Source organism: Etheostoma cragini, chromosome 15 (assembly GCF_013103735.1).
Source record: "Etheostoma cragini isolate CJK2018 chromosome 15, CSU_Ecrag_1.0, whole genome shotgun sequence".
NCBI lineage: Eukaryota > Metazoa > Chordata > Actinopteri > Perciformes > Percidae > Etheostoma > Etheostoma cragini.
Window position 1 is genome coordinate 11,969,803 of NC_048421.1, and position 21,364 is coordinate 11,991,166.

General features: G+C 40.6%; 1 protein-coding gene across 1 annotated transcript in view; it reads left to right on the top strand.

Annotated features, from left to right (window-relative positions):
- Positions 1-21,364, top strand: part of col5a3a (collagen, type V, alpha 3a) — a 49,551-nt gene that overhangs the window by 6,254 nt on the left and 21,933 nt on the right. Inside the window, exons 2-25 of the mRNA XM_034894429.1 lie at positions 3,230-3,397; positions 3,985-4,201; positions 4,649-4,811; positions 10,473-10,595; positions 12,092-12,499; positions 13,275-13,394; positions 13,495-13,611; positions 13,720-13,773; positions 13,885-13,926; positions 14,526-14,588; positions 15,335-15,409; positions 15,583-15,666; positions 15,841-15,897; positions 16,208-16,261; positions 16,404-16,457; positions 16,531-16,584; positions 17,171-17,224; positions 17,457-17,510; positions 18,066-18,110; positions 19,338-19,391; positions 19,562-19,606; positions 19,805-19,858; positions 20,498-20,542; positions 20,922-20,975. Coding sequence (XP_034750320.1) covers positions 3,230-3,397; positions 3,985-4,201; positions 4,649-4,811; positions 10,473-10,595; positions 12,092-12,499; positions 13,275-13,394; positions 13,495-13,611; positions 13,720-13,773; positions 13,885-13,926; positions 14,526-14,588; positions 15,335-15,409; positions 15,583-15,666; positions 15,841-15,897; positions 16,208-16,261; positions 16,404-16,457; positions 16,531-16,584; positions 17,171-17,224; positions 17,457-17,510; positions 18,066-18,110; positions 19,338-19,391; positions 19,562-19,606; positions 19,805-19,858; positions 20,498-20,542; positions 20,922-20,975 — 2,258 coding nt within the window. The remainder of the gene's footprint in view (positions 1-3,229; positions 3,398-3,984; positions 4,202-4,648; positions 4,812-10,472; positions 10,596-12,091; positions 12,500-13,274; positions 13,395-13,494; positions 13,612-13,719; positions 13,774-13,884; positions 13,927-14,525; positions 14,589-15,334; positions 15,410-15,582; positions 15,667-15,840; positions 15,898-16,207; positions 16,262-16,403; positions 16,458-16,530; positions 16,585-17,170; positions 17,225-17,456; positions 17,511-18,065; positions 18,111-19,337; positions 19,392-19,561; positions 19,607-19,804; positions 19,859-20,497; positions 20,543-20,921; positions 20,976-21,364) is intronic.

A 21,364-nucleotide genomic window follows, 5' to 3' on the forward strand; every position in this document is an offset into this window, starting at 1 on the left:
TGGACAATCTGAGTCATCAGTCCTTAGAGATTGTATGATTCTATTTCAAATATGCTGAGCCATATCTTTAAGAGGTGGGGATAGCATGCTGCACTGGCTGAACCTATAACCACGAAGGTTGGTAGTTCTGTCTTTCAGTGGCCATACTAGAGGGCTGATCTCATTTATTCTCATCAACTCTTACTACGCTTCTTTAGAAATAAGATTATTTGACAGGTGAGATAAGGACATGAATGATTACCACAATGCCTAATGAGATGCAAGCAGAACCTGCTCAGACAGTCAGTGCTGCAGGATAGGTAAAGAGGCTGCAAGAATTGGCACAACTTAAGATCAATCAATGGATCCAAAACAGGGAAGAGATGACTGTCTTTTATTGATTGCTGCATGGATCCAGACTTTATGTGGCCACGAGCCACAAGCCTGGGGGTTTCCTTTTGACACTGCCATATATATTTATATATACCGTATATAATGGATATCCAACACAAACTTGGTTGTATTTTTCTGGGTCATGCTTATATTTACCTAGATTTCGATGTTGTTGCAGCAGCTATCAAATTTTTCCCACGTTCTCCAAAACAGGTTGCCAAACTTAGAAAGGTTTATTTTGCAAACTTGGGTGTGGGATGCCGATTATTCACTGCACATTTAACTGATGGATCATTGTGAATGCAGTTTCTTTTTGGGAGGAATTTCTGCTGCTTGTCTCAGATTTCCCCCTTTGGCATTGTTGCACATCACGCCTATGTTATCTATTGTCTTGAAAATGTCGAGAGGTCAACAGTCTCCTGACAGCATATAGTTGGAGCATGTTTAGAAATGGAAAACAGTTTTTTTTATTTTTTTATAAATGTATAGTGGTCAAGGCAGAAATGTACTTAATACGGTTCATGGGGTGCAATAACATTTCATCTTTGGATTACTTGAAATTAAACAATTCTGCTGAAGTATAATTGTTATTTTGTTTTGAGTTCATTTTGTCAGGTGCAGAAACACAAGAATCCCGTATTATTAGACCCATGTTGCTTCAATTTAGAACATTATTCAGACTCAGTGATGTTCCAAACATTACTGCCTTATGGCCTCTTTTTCTCTCTGCGCATGAGTAATTTTACTGGAGTCTGACCTTTGACTGACACACAAACTTTAAACTTTGCTATCCCAAAGGAAATTGATTTGCAGTCGAGGCCACAACAGAGCTACAAAGAGCTCATTTGGGATCAGACAGAGACACTGCAACCTATTCAATTAAATACAAACATTAAGGATTTGGACCCAGGCATGATATCAAGTGCAAAGTAAACTGTTGTAATTAATAAAGGGCTTCAACAGAAATGCAGAGGCAAATGTATTCAAGCGTTTTGCTACAAAATTAAAAGAGTCTGGTATGAAATGTCTTTGTTTTTGTGCCTCTGAAGTGGCAGCCTGATTAGGGCATTCAAGGATGCAGTCAGCCTTTTGGTGACTTTGTTACTCCAAGGTAAATGCCATGAAGTTTGGTGCAACCAAAACATTTCCTTTACTCTCCAACACATTGTCAGGTGACCATATCAGGCCAAGAGACAAAAAGCCTGGACGTGAATGTGAAATCAAAAACTATGTCCGTGTTCTTGTCCCAGATTTTAAAATGATCTGAGGTTTATGTTATTGCACCTTCTGTAATTACTTAATTTACACTGCTTGTTTATGACTCTATTTACATGTACATTCATAATGTAAACCCTCAGGTCTTAAATGCCTTTAGATCTGTACCTTATGTTTTCTATTGTTGGAGCCTAGCTGTAATTCACAGCTTAACCTATTTACCATGCTAGGGGACAAAGAGGGCGAGCTCTCAAAGCTGCTCAGAGTAAACGGCATCTGCTATGCAAATAAATGATGCAATAAAATGTATACCATGGCGTTTTTCTGCAAGCAATGTCTGGGCAAGAGTAAACTCTTTCCCCATGTTTAATTAACAAGGGATATAATAGGCAAACTCTGAATGAGTGGCAAGAGCTGCAGGAGACAATTTGGGTTTAGGATCGTCATTTCAGATGCCTGGAATGCTAAGTGCTGAGTTTCCCTGAACAGGCTCTCACATCAGCTGGTGGGAGACTAGCTGTGCACAAAACTCTGATCCTGGCTAATGCTTACAGCAGCACTTTAGCAATAGAACATCTGATAACATGATCAGCAGACTGCAAATAATGCTCAGGTTGATTGTGATGGGAGAGCCAGCACTGGGAGAAACCTCGTAGCTACAGAGACGTTTGCAAAAAAAACAAAATCTCCATCTTAACAATTCAGTTGCTTGGTTTTCCTGTATGTAATTGAAATCAACTTGCAGTTCCATGAGAATACTTTTTGTTGGTAGTTTTACAGCACTTGCCCTTATTCTATTTTTAGTCTTGTTTTCAGGTATTTACATACACTTTTGGAAAACACAACAAAACACAACTGGAAAAAAAGACTGAAAAAATAAAACAGTCTTACCCCATTGGCAGAAATGTTTAAATTGTTAGGAATAACTGACTAAGCTTTGGAAGGTTTAATACAACACTAGCTGGCTTGTTAGGGCAGATGTTTTAGCAGTGAGACTATATGTATCCCTCATGCATTTATTTGTGCCAGTGAAGTGTTCAAATTCTGAGAAATGCGATGCGGACATATTGTAGCTCGCTGGTGCAGGGTGAGCGGTGTGCAGGTGTCAGCTGTCAGGTGTGCTGCAGTAGGATTATGGGTTAGGCTATGTACCACCCCTATCCTATAATAACACCCACAGAAGCCTGGCCACCTGCCACCACATCTCAGAGGAGCTTGTCTCTTCCGACTCCTAGGAAGCAGGAAGCCTCCACACTTTAAAACCAGCTTCCAGCCACACTAAACCCTGGTCTTCAGCTGGGTAACAACCAGCACTTAACTGAGCCAGACAACAAAGTGCTGTCACACTGGCAGAGTTTAAGTGTTACACTGACATGACTAAAAGCATGCTGCTGTAATGTGCCACAAGCTCCACCCTATCATAAGTAGTTTTTTTTTCATTTCACAAGTTTTTCACAATGCTATAAACAGGAATATACGGTAAGAAGGGTTTATTTACAAGCATGTCAAGTCGTCAACAATACCGTGTTTAAATCAATAGCATCACGTCTGAGAGCATTAAATACAATAAACCCGGAATTTCCTCTATCTGCTCTGTTACAATGTACAGATGGTTAATTCTTTTCTTTCTTTTCATTTCCAGCTGAGCCCATTGATGTTTTGCAAATGCTGGATCTGTCAGAGAGCATGGAAGGAGTGTCCTTAGAGGCTGGTCTCTGCACCAGCAGGAGGGGCTCGGAGGAAAGCGACCTGGCCTACACGATAGACAAAAAGATCCAGCTCAGTGCTCCAACCAAACAGCTCTTCCCTGGTAGTGGACTTTTATCCAATGAGGATTTCTAAAAAAGGCAAAAAAGTCCTAAAATGTGTCACTTTTGTGAGGGATTCTCACCTCAGTAAAACTTTAAGACATCTGACTTTAGAGTCCCTTTACTCTTTCTCATGGGTGCTCTCTGCCTTCATAGGAAAGATGTTGCATCAGTATTATCTTTACTCAGGTCTCACTGGCAGCATGTTGCGCATGCATTTTACAAAAATATCTGTTCCCTGCTGTGCTCTCTCGTGTGACTTACCAGCTCTCCTCTCCTCTCCTGAGGCTGGAACATTCTTATTACCAGATGATGGACAACGTGTTGTATGTGGGCTGTAAGGGGAGTGTTATGCTGTGTGGGGGAGGATGGAGAGTTGGTGGTTAGTTTTTGATTGGAAAAAGCATAATGTTTGTATTGATAGTATTCAGTTTTTTATTTTGTTTAGTTTGTTTTCTTTTGACTTGTTTTATATATGTTGATTTTCTGTGATTATAAATCTTATCTGAAAATGGTCCAATAAAGGGACTCTGGAAATAAAGGAAAAAAACTCTCCTCACCTCACCTCTCCTCACCTCTCCTCTCCCAGATTCCACCAAATTTCCAGAAAATTTCTCTGTGATGGCTACAGTGAGAGCTAAAAAGGGCTCCCAGTTTTTCCTGCTTTCAGTTTATGACGATCAGGGGGTACAGCAGCTGGGGCTGGAAGTGGGCCGTTCGCCTGTCTTCCTGTATGAGGACCAGCATGGGCAGCCCACACCAGAATTATATCCCATCTTCAAGAAGATCGACCTGGCTGATGGAAAGTGGGTAGTTTAAGGGTGTATAGCATCTCCATTAGAGAAGATATTAATGAAATATCTGTTTGCAGTAGATCATATCCACCAGCACTGTGTAATTTATATTACAGTAACAGCGGTTACTATAACTTTCCCAGAACTTGAAATCTGAGGTGGGCCTCATATTTTCTGTAGCCTGATTCATGTGCTTAAGCCTGTTAGGGTGTAAAATCTAGCAGGAGGACAACTCGGTGTAGACTGCACTCCAAATTAAAAAACAAACAAACAGAGCTACATGTTCAAATCAACCGGAATTCTCCTTTAACTTTAAGTCACCTTCAATGATTTGAGGAAATCAATCCATCGTTGATTCTGCTGGGTAACAGACAAAATACATGAGCTTCTATGTTTCCACAATACCTCCCTCCAAGGCTCAACTGTCAGTAAATTCTCTCTCACATTTTGTTCTTTCAGATGGCACAGAATAGCCTACAGTGTGCTGGACAAATCTGTGACCCTCTACTTAGACTGTAAGAGAGTAGAGACCCTGGATCTGCTGCGAGGGGACAACGCTGTAGTCAGCACAGATGGTGCCACTGTGTTTGGCACTCGGCTGCTAGACGAAGATGTATTTGAGGTAGGATATTATCAAATTCTGGTAGCCTCGGAAACCAAGCGTTTTACTATGGTGTCATATTCTTTAATTTTGTTTTGTTTTATTATTTTATTTATTCAAAGTTTCAACAGGTCTGTTTGACAAAAGAATAACATAGAATAAAAAATGCAGCTGATTGCCAGCAAGTGTGTTTCTTTGTGAATGTCTTTAAAATTGACAAAGGAAATAAGTGAGAGTTGGTACCATGTGAACTTTGTGTTATTATGTAAGTATATAGGTTTGATCATGGGAAACATTTTCACGGGAGTAATATGCAATGCATATTTTTTGAATTATCTGACAAGGCGCTGTAGGACACTTGTATGACTTACACCACGTCACATTTAACCAAATTCAGTGTATTTTATCCACACTGCTGCTGATTTGAACATCCCTATAGCCCGTTGAGCAAACTGATAAGAATTTGGATAGTTTGTTGATCAGATGAGAAAACCACTTCATGCTGCACCAATGGCCGATCATTCCTAATATCCACTTTCTTTTAAATTCTTCCCAAGATCTAAAACATACCTTATATCAGGCCTACATTTGGAGCCATGTGCATAAAAATGCACAAAAAATAGGATCTTGAGTTTGAATAGTGTCCTCTATAGTGTCCCTTACACACGCACACACACACACACACACACACACACACACACACACACACACACACACACACACACACACACACACACACACACATATACCTTTAAAGCTACTTAAGAAAAGATTTAAAAGGGAACATCAAGCTATTGGGTGACAGGGGTCTTAGGTCAATGAAGAGTTGCAAGAACAAAGCAATGGAGAAGAAAAGAGGTGTTAGGGAGGGAGTGGGGATGAGGGGACATGCTGCTCAGACATGCTCAGCCTCAGCATTTCCATTGCAAAGCCAAAAAATACACATTCTTCTGCTTTTGCTTTTTGGACTTGTCAGTATATATCTGTTTGTGTTGATGCAAGCTTGAGCTTGTGCATATAGAAACATGCTAGACTGTGAATGTGTATTTGGTCATGAAAAATACCTGTTCCTTGTGGCTACACATGTTTGGATTTTTTTTTTAAATCACTGAGGAGCAGTGGACATAAAAACACAGATGAAGTCACTTAAGTCTTTTCAAATTGTGTCTTCCGAAAAATAAGATTATTTTACGTACACATCTTGAGTTAAGAGCATTAGAATATTCATCCACATGTATCAGTATGTTAGGAAAACAAGAATGAGCAAGACGATTCAGACTAAGCTCTGCGAGTGTGCAGTCTAATTCTTCTTTTTCTCTGCAGTAACCTTTGCTGTCATAAGTCATTCTCTGTGCTTCCCATGACAATATGCAACCCCTACTCTATTGTCATTCGCAATGAGGCTCCACTCTAAATCTCTCGCCCACAGCATGAAATAGAGATCAGCTCAAGCCCCTTCCCCTGCCATGTCCTCAAGGCTCTCTGTCTGCTCAGCAGTAGAGCAAGAAAGAAAGAAAGGGAAAGATAGACAGAGGTATAAGGTACATTCAAGTTCAGAGAAATGACCCGAAAATACCCCACAGTTTGCAAAAGGTAAAATACTGTTAAACTTAGAGAAGAAGTTTCATTATCACTCCCTATTGGCCTAATAGACAGACACCACAGCCTTCTTCACTTTCACTAGGAGAAAACCAGATGTCATTGGTCTTAATGCCTTTGAGTTTTGCTTGTGTATTCAAAAACTACCTTCCACACATTAACCTTATCTTCTCTATGACCTACCTAACCCTCCAAGGCTATAATTTACTCTGCGCTCCCGACAAAACAAACAATAAATACACACTCTGTTTATAGTGTGTCTATATTGTTTGTTGTTGTTGTTTTTTATGAGTAAGCACATTGTGAGCAATATGATCCAAAGCAAAATACCTTGTATGCGTCCTCATTGACCATAATTTCCCATTTTGTTTGAAATCAATAAATATCTATCTATCCATCTATCATACCTGGCAAATAAAGCTGATTCGGATTCTGATTCCAACCCTATCCCTCAGACGCTGACAGGCATTCCAGTTTTTAAATTACTTTATACCCCACTCCAGTTAAGAAATCTGTCTCCTTGTGGGCTCTATAAATTTCCCTTTTCAGAAGCAATGACTGTTTCAGCTTTGGCCTTATTCCAAAAACACTCCCATGCTCCCATTCATCATCCTCTGTGTAGTGATGATACATTATCTTTGGTGATGACTAATACTCCTCATCTGTTGATCAAATCCATCCTTCAGTCCAACCCATGCAGTTTGTGTGGTCATTGTGGTCATGTGTAGCGAAGTTTAATCTTAATTTAATCTAGAAATTGAGTCTTAATATCTTGTTTTCTGTGGAGTAAGTGAAAAACGCTCAAATTAACCATCTGTTTTAGATTGTTCATTGAAACATGTGATGGGAAAATATGAGTTTCACTGTGCGCATTTACAGTATAGTATACATTCACTGCTATGCATACCGTATATGTCTAGCATCACTACGCATTAGTGTTGTACACCTTGGGTGAGGCTGGTACCAGGGGAGGAGAGATTAATCAGGATGACCCCTGGGACTCTGTTCCCAGGCCTCGCTTCTGGGGGAGGAGGCCGGGTTCCGGCCCAGTTCTCTCAGTGTGGGAGCTCAGCGTGGGAGCAATGGGACTGTGGTCAGCCACTAATGTCTCTATTGCTTCCAGATTGTCCAAAAAAATAACTACAAAAGTTGGGTGTTCAAACTCCACACTTGCTCTGCTTTTATTTGCAGTAAAGCAAACATCAAACTGTCCACAAGTTTGGAGCTCCTTCTCTGTCGCTGTGTGCCCTGTGAACGTGCCTCCAACATGCTGACTGCTTCGATAAGATCCAGACCAGTGTTTATTTGTTAGGAAATTCTGATTCTTTTTCGTCTCGATTGTAGATAATGGAAATAAGATGTTTTTGCTCACAGACATGTTGAAACCAAGACCTATCAAGCAAATCATTAAAGGCAGCTTTATTTGAATGCTTAGCAACCCCATTGCTTTACCACACGAATTGGAAAAGCACATTAAATCGGGTCAAGGTCTGTTTAAGTCATAATTTGCCTTATGTCTGAGGGTGGTCAGATGTTTTTGGGTCGGTCGTGAACATATGTTGCACTTTAAAGGAGAATTCCGGTCGATTTCAACACCTTACTCTGTTGTCTGTAAATTTAAATCAGTAAATTAGTAGAAAGAAAAACCGAAACAATCTGTACTGCCTACACTGTTATTCTCCTGCTAGAGTTAGCAGGGCAAGTTTTAAATGTGTTTTTAGCCTCTTAACAAAATGTCAAGTACCTACCCATGTGAGGTGATTCCCTCAGAGTGAACACAGTGCATCTGACTGCAGTAGATGTGAAAGAAATGCATGAAAGTTGTGCTAATTCAGCTGTGTTAAGTTCCGTGTTGAGACGGCAGTTAGAATGCTTAGGGTCCGTCTACAAACTACAACACAGTAAAGAGATAAAACAAAAATATGTTGGCTACCAATTTAATGATTAAATAAAGTAGTTGCTCCAAACTTACCTCAATTATAACTTGTCTCCTGCTAGTTGTATTACAGCACTTGCTTTCAAAAAATAAGCATATGCTTATTTTTGAAAATATGTTTGTATCTCTTTTTGGTGTTTGTAGACGGTCCCAAAGCACTCCTTGCCGTATCAACACCAGAACTAAACAGAGCTGAATTAGCAGATTTTTCATGCATTCTTTACATACCTACAGCAGTCAGATGTGGAGGAAGGAATAACTTCACATGGGTAGGCGCTTTTAATGACATTTTGAACATGTTAAGAGGCTAAAAACTAATTTATAACCTGTTTAAGCCTGTTGGGTGCTAACTCTAGCAGGAGGATAACGCGATGTAGGCCGCAACGATTGTTTTCTTTTTTCTCCATACTGACAACTCTCCAAATTTACAAACAACGGAGCTACGTGTTGAAATTGACCGGAATTCTCCTTTAAACAAATGGGGGAGAATCAAACTACTTATTCATTACAGTGAGTTTAATTTCTGGTTTTTCCTTCACCCACACAAGGTTGTGACTTACACAAAAGGCAAATCATTTTTTAGAGATTGAGACTGATTAAGGCACTACAAATGAGTGAACAGCACCTTATATAAGATCACCACACACCTCATTGCAGACATCAGGGGAAAGCAAAGAGGTCACTCTGAAACACTAATGAACCCTTGCCAACAGAGCCATGTGTGACTTCATGCAGGGTGTATGCAAGCCATCAGATATGTGTGGATTCAGCTGAGGAGTTTTTTCAGGACGTCCACACACGTCCTCTTCTGATGTCTTTGCCACGTCCTAAATGGAGAATGGCAGAGCACACATGATTTTGGGCAACACATTACTCGCTGAGTGTTTCTAGAGGAGAGAGCCCCTGCTAGGCAAGAAAAACAGGAAAATGTATCTGTGAAAGTGTTGCCTTTGATCTCAAATTGAGATTGGATTAGATTGGATTAACTCCCCGTTGCCATTCTTGCTCGCCCTTTCTCTCTGTCTCTCACTTCAGAGTACAATCATTTCCTTTGGTTGACACTGGCTTTTGGCTAAAACAAGACAAAAAAAAAGGATAAGTTGATAACAAATCCTTTCATGTTTGATGTCATAAATGAAAGCATAATGTCCACGGTCATGCGTAGACCTGCTTTGCTGACCGTCATGAGCTGTATTAGAAGATATACGAGCTGGTGGCGGGTAACGGAGAAGCGATATGTTTTGATTTCTTTCAACCCCTGGCCACTAAAGCCTAATTAAAGAGATTACAATGGGACTATAATTACCACAGTATCCAGCAGTTAATCTAACTTAATTTATCACAAATGGCTGCCCAGCTGTCCCTGGATAACATTTCACCCGGCAATATGTTTGCAGTGGCCTGTCAGTTACATAGATTCTTATCCCTAATGCAATCTAAACGTTGTCAAACACTGTGCCATGGGGCTGCCTGCTTTTGGTTTATATTGAATTACTTTTTGACTTGTGTGCACTGCAGCGTGCAGAGACTTTCACTATCAACTGATCAGTTGAATAGATTTATTTATTAAAAAAAAGCAGTTGCAAACCACTGCGTTTGGTATTTTACTTAACAATTTTGCATCTCAGCCCTACATTATGTAACAATATATTGTTGACAGAAGACCAGAGTGATGTTGATTGTAAGGCCATTAAAGCTAACAGAGGCTGTGGGCTTAGTGCTGCAGGGTCCAGCAGTGCTTTTTCTGTGCACATTTGTGTATACACACTGGCTACACCTCCAGGGCAGAATAGGAAGTGAAAGGTCCTCATGGGGGGGAGCTATTTAACTGTTTAGTGTACACAATTAGGCCCCTCTTGGAGTTATGGGAAAACAGAGTAACAGTAGTCAGTAGCAATAGCAGTAGTGACAATTTGATGCTACTTTGTGATACTTTACATCTGCAGCCCGTTTTGTGTTCGCTTAGTGTCTGTGGCTTATTGTTACAGGTTCAGTCTTGTGGTCTCTGATCTCTTCACTTTATTGCATTATTGCAGCTGCTATGTTTCTGTCAGTAATCCATTTAGATGATTCTGCTTCTCCTGTATGCCTGACTTTATAACATGACACGTATCTGTCATTTCTGTCTGTTCTCTGGTTTATCTCAGGGAGATATTCAGCAGTTACTGATTCTGGAGGACCCCCAGGCGGCTGTCAACTACTGTGTAGACTACATACCAGACTGTGACTCTGCGTTGCCCTACAACAACAAAGCCCTGGTCCTACAGAAGGTCAGTACTGCCAGCAACAGAAAGCAATGCCTAAAATCCATGCAAGTCTTTGTACAGTTCAACAGTTGATACTATAAACTATAGCTTTATGTCACCTCAATTAACTGCAGACCCAAAGGTCTGGATATCTCGATTCATTGTATTGTTTCGTTGTGTTTTCCACATTTACTCAGAGGCCTTGTGTTTTACAAAATGTTTTAAGAAATATGATGAGCTTCTACTTCTAGTACTCATGTTAAAACAAGATTGCATCCTTCTGGCTGCTAAAGTGGACTTGCAGAAGCCCTTGATTCACAGCCAACCAGTAAGAGGAGCTCAAGCATGTCTATCAATTGAGCTATGTGTCCCTAAGACTCGTATGATTTACAAGTAGCCAACAGCCCCAGCCAAGAAGAGGTCTAAGTACAGTGCAAACATACTGAGTGTTTGCAAAAAGAGACTTGAGAGATCAAGACAGAATAGGCCATCAGTCAAAGGAGTAGTCTTCTTTCAAATGCAGCCAGCAGTGGAGCATTCTTAAGGTCAGGTGCTCTATTTCACACACACACACACACACACACAGACACACACACACACACACACACACACACACACAGGAGCCTATAACTCAAACATGATATAAAAGCTCTTCCCCTCCTCAAGGCGTGCATAAAACACTGAATCAATCATGGATATGAATTACTGTATATTTCTCTGGTGGTGTGTGAAAGATAGAGATAAGGAGGCATAAGGAGGCAGCCAGAGGAATAGAGGCAGAGAGATGTGAGCATGTGTGTTTGTGTGTGTGTGTGTGTGTTTGTGTGTGTGTGTGTGTGTGTGTTTGTGTAAAACACAGTTTTAACTGAACACTTAAATCTCTTATTTTCATTCCACATGCATACACGTATATGACGCATGCACCCTTATGTGAGTGCATGTATATCTGTACTCAAGTTTGTGCGCCTGGTCATCGATTATGCTCTACAGATGGCTCGTTAATGGGTGTGAGCCCAGCTGGCTTTTAAAGAACTACAGCTGAGCAATGAGCTTTGAATTCAGAACATGTCAACATCTGTCACCCCACTGACCTACTTCCCCATTATTCTCCACTACATACTGACCTTGTTTACAAGTGGGTTTAAATCACGTCACTGATGTCTTTCACAGAGTGGGCCTTTAGCATTTATAGAGAGAGGCCATTCATATCACTGACATGAAATGGGCCTCGCTCTGGAGGATGACACAACCCATATTTGTTCACTTGCCAGAGCACACTAAGAATTAGTAGATCATAGACAGGGTGACCCCTATCCACACAAGAAAATATGTCTCTCATTTCCTGTTTGTGTTTTGTTGTTCATAGTAGGTGTCTGACCCAATAAGGGTGTCACAAGAAAAGTAGGCATCACTTTTACCTTTCGGGCTATTTTCCTTGTTGTATTTTTTTTCACAACAGTGTTTGCTTTTTCTCCATCCTCCACTTGTGCCCTCATCTTGCATTCCCTTCTTCATAAAAGAACTCCCAACATTGGTCTGATGCTCTGATGCAAAGTGACCAGCCTGATGAACCAAAGGAGAACTCCAAAAAGGAAAGGAATGGCAAAAAGAACAAAAAGAAGAGGGACAAGGGCTCTAATGGAAAAGGCAAGGGCAAGGGCAAGAAGGGATCCAAAAAGAAGAAACATGAAGAGGAGGTTCTTGAGGATGGCTTCCTTAGTGTGTCCACAACACTGCTTGAGTATCTGTCTCAAGAACCTTTTCAGCCCACGGAGTTGCCAGATTTTAAGAACACACTAGAAACTGTCATCCTAACTGAAGACTACGACAAGACCCTCATGGAGATGCCCACACATGAACCTGACTCTACGACTGAGTCCCCCCCTGTGGTGCCAAGTGCATTTCCTGAATCAAAGGTTTCCGAGGAGGTAGACAAGTTTACTTGTAGATGCCCTCCACCCCAACCCCCTGCTGCCATTTGCAGTTCTAACCGATCACTCCCCTAACTCCTCCTAACCTTAGAGAGCAACTTTTCCCTCTCCAGTCGCTTACCACCACCACCACTAACCAGCACCATCCTAACCATCACCTCACTAGAAAACATGCAGAATGCATCTTAAATTACATTTATTTGTAATAGTCGTACTATGGCCTTCTGCCTGTGTTTTTTGTAGAATACGCTGAAGTACATGCATACCGCATATTCAAAAAGCATAGTATGCATAGTACATACAGAATGATTATTGGTTTTACAGTTCATTCAATGTGAATATATGCTCAGATACTAGTATCTACATTAACATACAACAACTGTTTAGCATTTTTTATCCAATTTCTAGCTTCCCACTTCAACAAACAAGGAATGTTTGTGTATGTCTCCTTCATGTTTATTATTTGCTAATTTGCCAAATAAACTAATTTCTCACGCTCATGCTGTTTCTGTAGCTGTTGCAATCACCGCCATGCTGCCATTTGAATCTGACTAGTCCATCAGCTAATTACACTCCAGCATTGTAATTAACTGCAAACCCGTCACCCGGATAATCAACACATTCCCATAAAATCTACCTGTTTTGCTAACATTCACACCGTGCATTACAAAATGTGCCATTACTCTGAAGCACTGGGCGCTAATGAGAAGAGCTCAGTGTCCCCTGGTTCATCTTTGCTATGACTCATTTAAGCCTGTGTGCTGGCCTGCAGGAGGACAAGCCCGTGAAGAAGCCAGTAATTGAGGAGCCTGTGGATGACCTTTACGGAGACCTCTATGATGATCTCTCAGTTTCCACGGTAACAGTGGGCCCAAATGTTACTGAATATGAGGTAGGTTAAGTGCAAAAGCAAGAAACGTCTTAGCACAAAATCACTGAGGGACTATTTTGGCATTCATTACGCCTGAATGGTGTTTTTTTCATTCCAACAGATTCTGGAAAATGAAGATTACAAGAATGACACAGAGTCGGAGTATGAAGAGTATGAAATATATGAGGACGGCTATGAATTTGCAGAGCGGGAAAGAGCAGGGACGTGGGATGGAGAGGTAAATCTCAGAGTGAACTTGTACATCAAGTGAGTGTTCATGTCTTCAATTGCCTGTGTCAAGTGATTTCTAACTGTACACATTTATTCATCCGGTTCTCCTCCTCAGGCTAGCCTCAGAGCAGAGAAAGGCCAGAAGGGAGAGCCAGCTATTATTGAGCCGGTGAGCTGCTAGAGACATTTATTGAACAGCCGAGTAGCTTTAGTTATGAGCATGGGAATGAGTTGATACTCTCCTAATGTCAATTTTTATTCTATCTGTGCTGGTTTTTAGGGTATGATAGTGGAAGGACCCCCGGGTCTACCAGGGCAACAGGTAAGCCTAGTCACTGCCTGACGGTGCCTTGTCTCTGTAATTATACAGGATGGGGCATTATGTAACATAAGCAGGACCTGTCCAGATGTTACATAAAATGTTACAAATTCTGGATTCTAGCAATTAGGATGCAATGTGATGTTTTCAGAAAAGAAAGCAGGGTTTTTTAGGGGGGACCACCCTAAAAATACACTCCTGCACAAGATGGCAAGTTTTTTAAAAGACAAGTTTTTTAAAAGACTGATGATATTTTATTCATATTATAATGTTTGGTCATTTTATTTTATTTTTTAGGTAACCATTTGAAAACTGGCCAGGAATAGCAGATGAAAATGTGCCTGTTAAGCTAAATCTTGCTCATTTTAAGTTACTTTGCTGTTGACTAATGAGCACTGGCCCTGTCAAAAAAAAAAAGAATTAATTAAATATTACAGATGCATCAACACAAAAAAGTAAATACATTTAAATTCAATACTATATAAATAAAAAGGGATCTTTGTAAAGCATTCAGAGGGTTATTATATGATTTACAAGAAAATGATCGTTTTGTTGAAAACTTCATCTTTATTGTTTGAGTGCTGTGAATGTTTCCTTTACAGGGGCTCGCTGGCCCAGCTGGCCCAACAGGCCGCCCAGGACCCCGGGGAGATCCTGGTGAATTGGTGAGGGAGAGTTGTGGGCTCAAATGTGACCTCACATTGAAACATGTCCAGTCCTGAACTAAACACACACACACATGCACACAGATGTCGTGTCAATCACCAGTTATAGGTGGTTTCTATAATTTTGTTTTTACTATCATAGCTTAATTTCTAATCATTCATGTTTAGGGTTATTTCAACAATCTAGTGTTAATGTAACACCATACATTAATTGCAAGATATTTTGTAAAAAACTAACCACTTGTGCACATACATATATACAGATGTATATATACATGCACATACATATATACATATATATACACTATATATACATATATGTTTAGAAAAACAAATAAAAACATTCACCAATGTGGTAAGATAATTAAACGTATTTCCACTTATGCTTCACTTGTTCCTCAAGATTAGTGTCAGTTATTTGACAAAAGGCAGCACGGAGAAAATTACCCTTGATCCATTAGTAGAGGAATGTATCTTACCCATTTGAATATATATCAGATAACAGTAATCTGATGAAAACAATTGAGTCTTAATGACTCAATGCTGCATTAAAAGGTTTGTTAAAATAGATATTTACAGTGTGTAAACAGAAGATAAGGCATGCATGTTACATGCCCTGTGGAAATAAAGCAAAGGTTGTTCTTACAATGAACAACAATGCAGGGCTGTTTCTCACTCTCTCTCACACAGACACACACGCCAGTAGCCGTGCATAGCTGTATCACTTACCCAACTTCTCTTTTCAGGGACCCCCAGGACGTCCCGGTCTTGCTGGGGTTGATGGGATTCCAGGTTCTCCAGGAACCCTGTTGATGCTACCAGTAAGAAATTTAGCATGCATGTGCACTCACACACACACCCACACACACAAACAAACATTTTCACAATGTGATGTAGTGGCATACGACCACAAGGGGGGGCTGTGTGATTGAACTTCATTTACATTTGGGGAATCCTGCAGAGGAAACTGAATCCTCTTTTTCACTGCCTCCAGTTCCAGTATGGAGGTGATTCCCAGAAAGGACCTGTGGTGTCTCCCCAGGAGGCGCAGGCACAGGCTATCCTCCAACAGACCAAGGTACACTTCCCAGGAACCAATACTTTGGTGTCATCCTGCCATAGTGTAACAACAGCAACTGTTGACATCATTTGACTTCATTCTTTGCTGTATGAACACCAATCGTTGCGTATTAACAGTCTAAAAGTACATTGTGCAGTGTACATAAACCACCCAGTTGTGTTTTTCTTCCAGCTGTCACTAGCGGGACCTCCAGGTCCAATGGGTCTTACAGGGCGACCAGGCCCAGTGGTAAGGCACTCCACTCACCTTGACCAAAGTCGCATCATACCTCAAGGGCTCCTGGACCCTTTAACCTCAATTTTACATTCCGCCAGACCAGGCACAAGCTCTACTCTCTCCCTCCCTCATCCTAAAGTCATCATTTTGCATGCTCAGTATGTTTTAATTGCTTGTGAAATCACTGCAGGTTTGCAAAAATGAACAGATTTTATATGTACTGTTTGGTTCTGAATTTGAGTTGAAGATTTGAATGCTCAAGTGCATCATGTCCAGTTTAAATAATGGACATGATTTAATAATAATTGGTTTTATTTTGCAGGGAATTCAAGGTCCCTCTGGGCTTAAAGGAGACAGTGGAGACAGTGGCCCTTCTGTAAGACCAGACATTATTTTTACTTCACTACTAGCTTCCATCCTGTCACGCTTTTTTGTCAAACTATTCATTTTCTTTTGTCCTCTTGCCTTCTTTTTTTACACATTTTTCCATTTGTCTTCTCTCTTCCTTTCTCATAAAGGGACCACGTGGGTTGATAGGCTCTCCAGGAATCAATGGGAAGCCAGGAAAGAGGGTGAGCGTTGCAGCATACTGTGCCTGATGTACTATAACGCAAAACCTATTTTAAATGATTGTGTATCTCGTAGGGGCCTGCAGGAGCGGACGGAGGTCGCGGAGCTCCAGGTGAAACAGGCTCGAAGGTAAGCTCTTTGACATCTCACTGCACTGCAATGCAGTAGTGATAATCTTAACTAATTGAGCTGCATTCAATAACCCCCAAATTTGTATGTATTTACAGCATTACTGCTTATTTGGATATTAGTTGTGTAAATGTTACATTGCCAGTTGTTGCACCTCCTTTCTGATTTTGAGTTTCCATGAATTACGTATTTTTGAACACAATGCCACACGTGTTTAGGCAGCTAGGTCTTATACGATAACAAAATATCTCCACTTGCAAGTGTAAGCCTTTAGGTATTTAGCAGCCCACAGCTTATTATATGTATTGACAACAAGGAAACTCAATACCTAACAGCTGCAGGATTAGCTTAGCAAATAAATCAGGCTCCCTTGATGCCGGGTCTGACATAACAACAGAGTCTTTATCAGTCAAAGCAGCATTTTAGCAGACCTGCAGCTAATCTGAAAACTCCTTCTCCCAACACAAACTCCGAGCAGATGGGTTGCCCTGCCAGGGGAGACTTTCAATACAATTCTGTTAATGTTTACACATTACCATGTGTGTGTTTCAGGGTTTAATGCACTTGCTTCCTTGTTACTTTTCAGGGTGACAGGGGTTTTGATGGCCTGCCAGGTCTCCCAGGAAACAAGGGACACAGAGTGAGTTAGCTTTGGTAACTTAGCATTGACACTGTATTTGTGTAGTCATTCAGGCACTGACATGCTAACACGGCATGCTTGGATACCTTACACATCACATGGCAGGTGTTTATTTGCACACTTTGATCATGATCATTGTGTTTTCTAAAAAGCATCTGCTGGATATTGCTCTGCTATAAACAGAACAGTCCTAAATATCTTGAGGCTTGCGGCTAATGCTTTTATCTTGTAGGGGGATAGAGGAAAGCCGGGTCCTCATGGGCCTGTCGGAGAGCCAGGAGAAAAGGTGAGTGCACAGTACTAAGCAAAATTTACTTGCAACAAACGAAGTCTAGAAAATACATCCTGCAGCAGTGCTTTGTTTTTCTTTATTGTTCCATCACACAAGGTTAAACGAGAAACCTTTCCAGATCAGTGAATGAATTCTACAAACCATTTAGATGGTGAAGCACCACAGATCAAAGCAAGCTTTACTGAAATTAAGTCATAAACTCTTGAAATTTTCAATTTTGATACGCCGGCCTGAGTTCTTTCAGTATCAAGGTTTGCAAAAGACGTGAAAGCTTCGCAGTGCATCCCCTGACATAAAACTGAAAATATGAAAGATAGAAGCTCTGTCAAGATAGTACTATCCATGCAGGTGGGCGGGGAAAATTTGCGCGAGCGGCCTATTAGTCTTTGCTTGAAGATAGTTGAGCCTTATCTGTCAGGCAGGGAATTTGTTTAATGAGCTATTTTTACAGATTATGTCTTTGGGGATAAATGTATCCATGCCTGAGGTTGTCTTAGAAAGGTGCATGAGATTTATGTGTTGAATCTGTTTCCGTCTTTAATATTTTAGGGATCTGATGGACCTGTGGGCCCAGGAGGGCAACCAGGTGAACCCGTGAGTAACCGCATTTGGAACAATATAATGATCCCCGTTAATGCACCTAATTTCATGTTGATTGTTTCTCTACATTAAAACATGTCATGTACAGTAGAATATGTATTTATCAAGTCTGTACTTTGGGTTCGCAGAAATAAGCTTGCACAAAAAAATGTCTTAGTTCAGAATCACAGAAACAAATGATTTTCACCAGAAACCAAGAGGGGATTGTAGGAGATCACAAGAATTCAGCTCAAGCAGATGTTTAAGCCAAAATGTTACATAAGGACTTGAACAGAACAACATCTAGTGATTATACAAAACAAAAGAAACATGCACATCAACGATAAAAAAAAAACTAGGACGCACCAGGAATGCACCAGTTTGGTGCATTAAGAGAGAAAAGTTCACTGGACAAAGGTGAGCAGTATGAACAAAAGAGTATATAATGGCATAATACAATATGTATGTCCTATGTTTATAATCTGTCATATCGATTATAACTGCAAAGTTACTTTTGATCATAGAGAGAACACTTCTTTTAAGAACACCGCTGAAAGAAGCTGTCATTTTTTTCTGTGTACCTTGGCAGTAAAGACTGGTTGATTGGTTATGACTCACACTCTATCTTTCTCACAGTAGGTGAGGTTGGGGCTCAGTGGGGTTCTGTCCCTTCAAATGGATCACTATGTGCAAGAAAGAATAACGTGCCATAAGAGGAAAGTTGATGTTAAACTACAAAGATACAGGAAAGCAGAGGCTTTGGCTGTTTTAGAAAAGAGAAAAAGGAATCAAAAAAATGAGACAGCGAGAGACAAACGTGATGCAGAAATTATGTTGGTGGTGAGAGATAAGAGAGATGGAGAGAGGAAAGAGGAAAGAGAGAGCGACTCGGAGAGGGAAGCGATAAAATCCTGGCCTGAATGATTATATTTCCATATCAATCACTTCCCAGGAGATCACAGATGTGGCTTTGGAACAGGTGGCTTGGCCAGCCTACAAAGTGGGAGGCTGACAAAAACAGAGCACACACACTCATGCAAACAGAGGCTAATGCAGTCACCGTTGCTAGCACACACAGAACAACACACGCACACACACACACACAAAAGTATTATTTGTCTCTCCCTGTTTTTCTCACTCGCTCTTTCCTTAGCCCTGATTTATGATTTAGTATACCACACTCACTCCATTTCATCACGAATGCAGGTTAGTGGCTGACTATTTGCTGTTTTTTGTCTCCAGGGTTCTCGGGGTCTCGTTGGGCCGAGGGGGGCACCTGGCACACCTGGCCAGCCGGTAAGTCAACATTGCCTTGATTGCAAGATCAGAGCTATTCAGTCTTTTCATCTCTATAAAAGACCCTCTAGTGCCACTTGATAAACTGGTAAACTATTGAACTGTGTCTCTACTTTCGATCAGACTTTGACGTTTTATCTATTGTTTTCTGACATCTTGTATTTTGTCAGGGTGTTCGTGGAACTGATGGAGTACAAGGGCCTAAGGGCAACCTGGTCAGTCCTCCTACCTTCTTTACCTACTGTAATATATGTAAAACGTTATATTAAAATAAGCATGTGAGTAACAGTTTTTTTAAATTGATCTCAGCTACAGAAACATCAGCCTGAGTAATTTAGTGTGGCCATCTATTGAACTTGTTAACCAGTCGTGTGGAGGCAGAGTGTGTGACTATTAGTGTTTGTTGTTGACAGGGTCCAGCTGGAGAGATAGGGCCCCCAGGTCAACAGGGAAATCCAGGAGTACAGGTACTGAACCAAAAACTAAAACAAATGTCCTGTTGCTTTGTGTGTTAATTCATTCATTACACATCCTATAAATGTACAGTATTCAAGACATACAGACATGCTTTAAATATGCACCACCACTTACAAGCAGGTGCATAAAACATTTTAATCTCTTACACACAAACACTTTATCTCTTTGTTTTTGTGGCACATAAACTTTCTGTTTTGTTTTTCGATCCACTGAATGTTTACTTGCTCTTCTACAGGTTTAGGAAATGATCTGCCCTTTAAGGCATATAAAAGCCTTTCACAATCCAATTGCATGAAACTAAAATTAATTCAGAATCCAAGGCTGTTTTTATTACCTCAATAAAAGAATGATTATGGAGATGCAAGGTTTTCGTCCCACAACATGTCATTTTAAAATGTCATCAGAGACGTTACAGTCATATAAAGAAGATGTAATCATATTTTAACTCTACAGCATGTCATCAATATATCCAATCCCTCAGCTCACACAAGTTCATCACCACATTCTGTGCATGACTCTTACATACACATATCATGTGCATGCATACACACAGACTCAAGCAAAACCTCAACTTTCAGCCTTCTTTTAGTTTGGTGACACACCTTGATTGATGCTTTGTTCTGGTCCAGGGCTTGCCTGGTCCTCAGGGTCCCGTTGGATTGCCAGGAGAGAAGGTAGGTAGCCTGTTTCTCACTTCATTTCAGATTTAAAGCTGTAACCTTGTGACCCCTGTCATCACATACCCAGGAGAGGCCGGTGGAGCTGGAGAGTACGGCAACCATTTCTGGCTCCCATTCAGACAAGACAGGGCTAGACAGAAAATCAATACACAAAGAAAACACACAGGCAAAACAGACACTAGGGACGGTCATGGCCAGTGCACTTCATGAGGCTAGACTGATAAAAGAAATAAAAAGTGGACTTAGTCATAAATGCAACATGTCTGATAGAAGAGCAGCAAAGTGGGAAATGTGGTATCATAGGGATAAGTGAAGGTGCTACATAATATGTGCAGCTCACCTCAGTAGTCATACCTCTCTCTGTCCTATAAAGGGTCCCCAGGGGAAACCAGGCATGCAGGGACTACCGGGCATTGATGGCCCTACCGTAAGTACAAACAAACACAAATATATAAATGTATGCATTGACATTAACGCATAAACATACATCCATGGATACCTTTGCATATCTCAAATCCATGTACATATAAATAAAAAGACAAATGAATGACAGTTCTTGTGTGTTTTTGGAATATTTCTTTTGTATAGATTAGAATGTCCTTCTGTAGGGGGGACACAGGAGGTATTTCCGGATCTGATTCAAAGCAGTATGTCATTTGGAAAATAATGAAAAGAATCTTCTAACAGTGCAGTTTTTCTCATTTCCAAGAATTCATTTTAGACTACAGTCAGACACATTTGAATGAGTTTCACTTAATGTTCTTTGTATTGTTCTGCAAAGCTTTGTGACACACAATGATATTATGATGGTGCTTC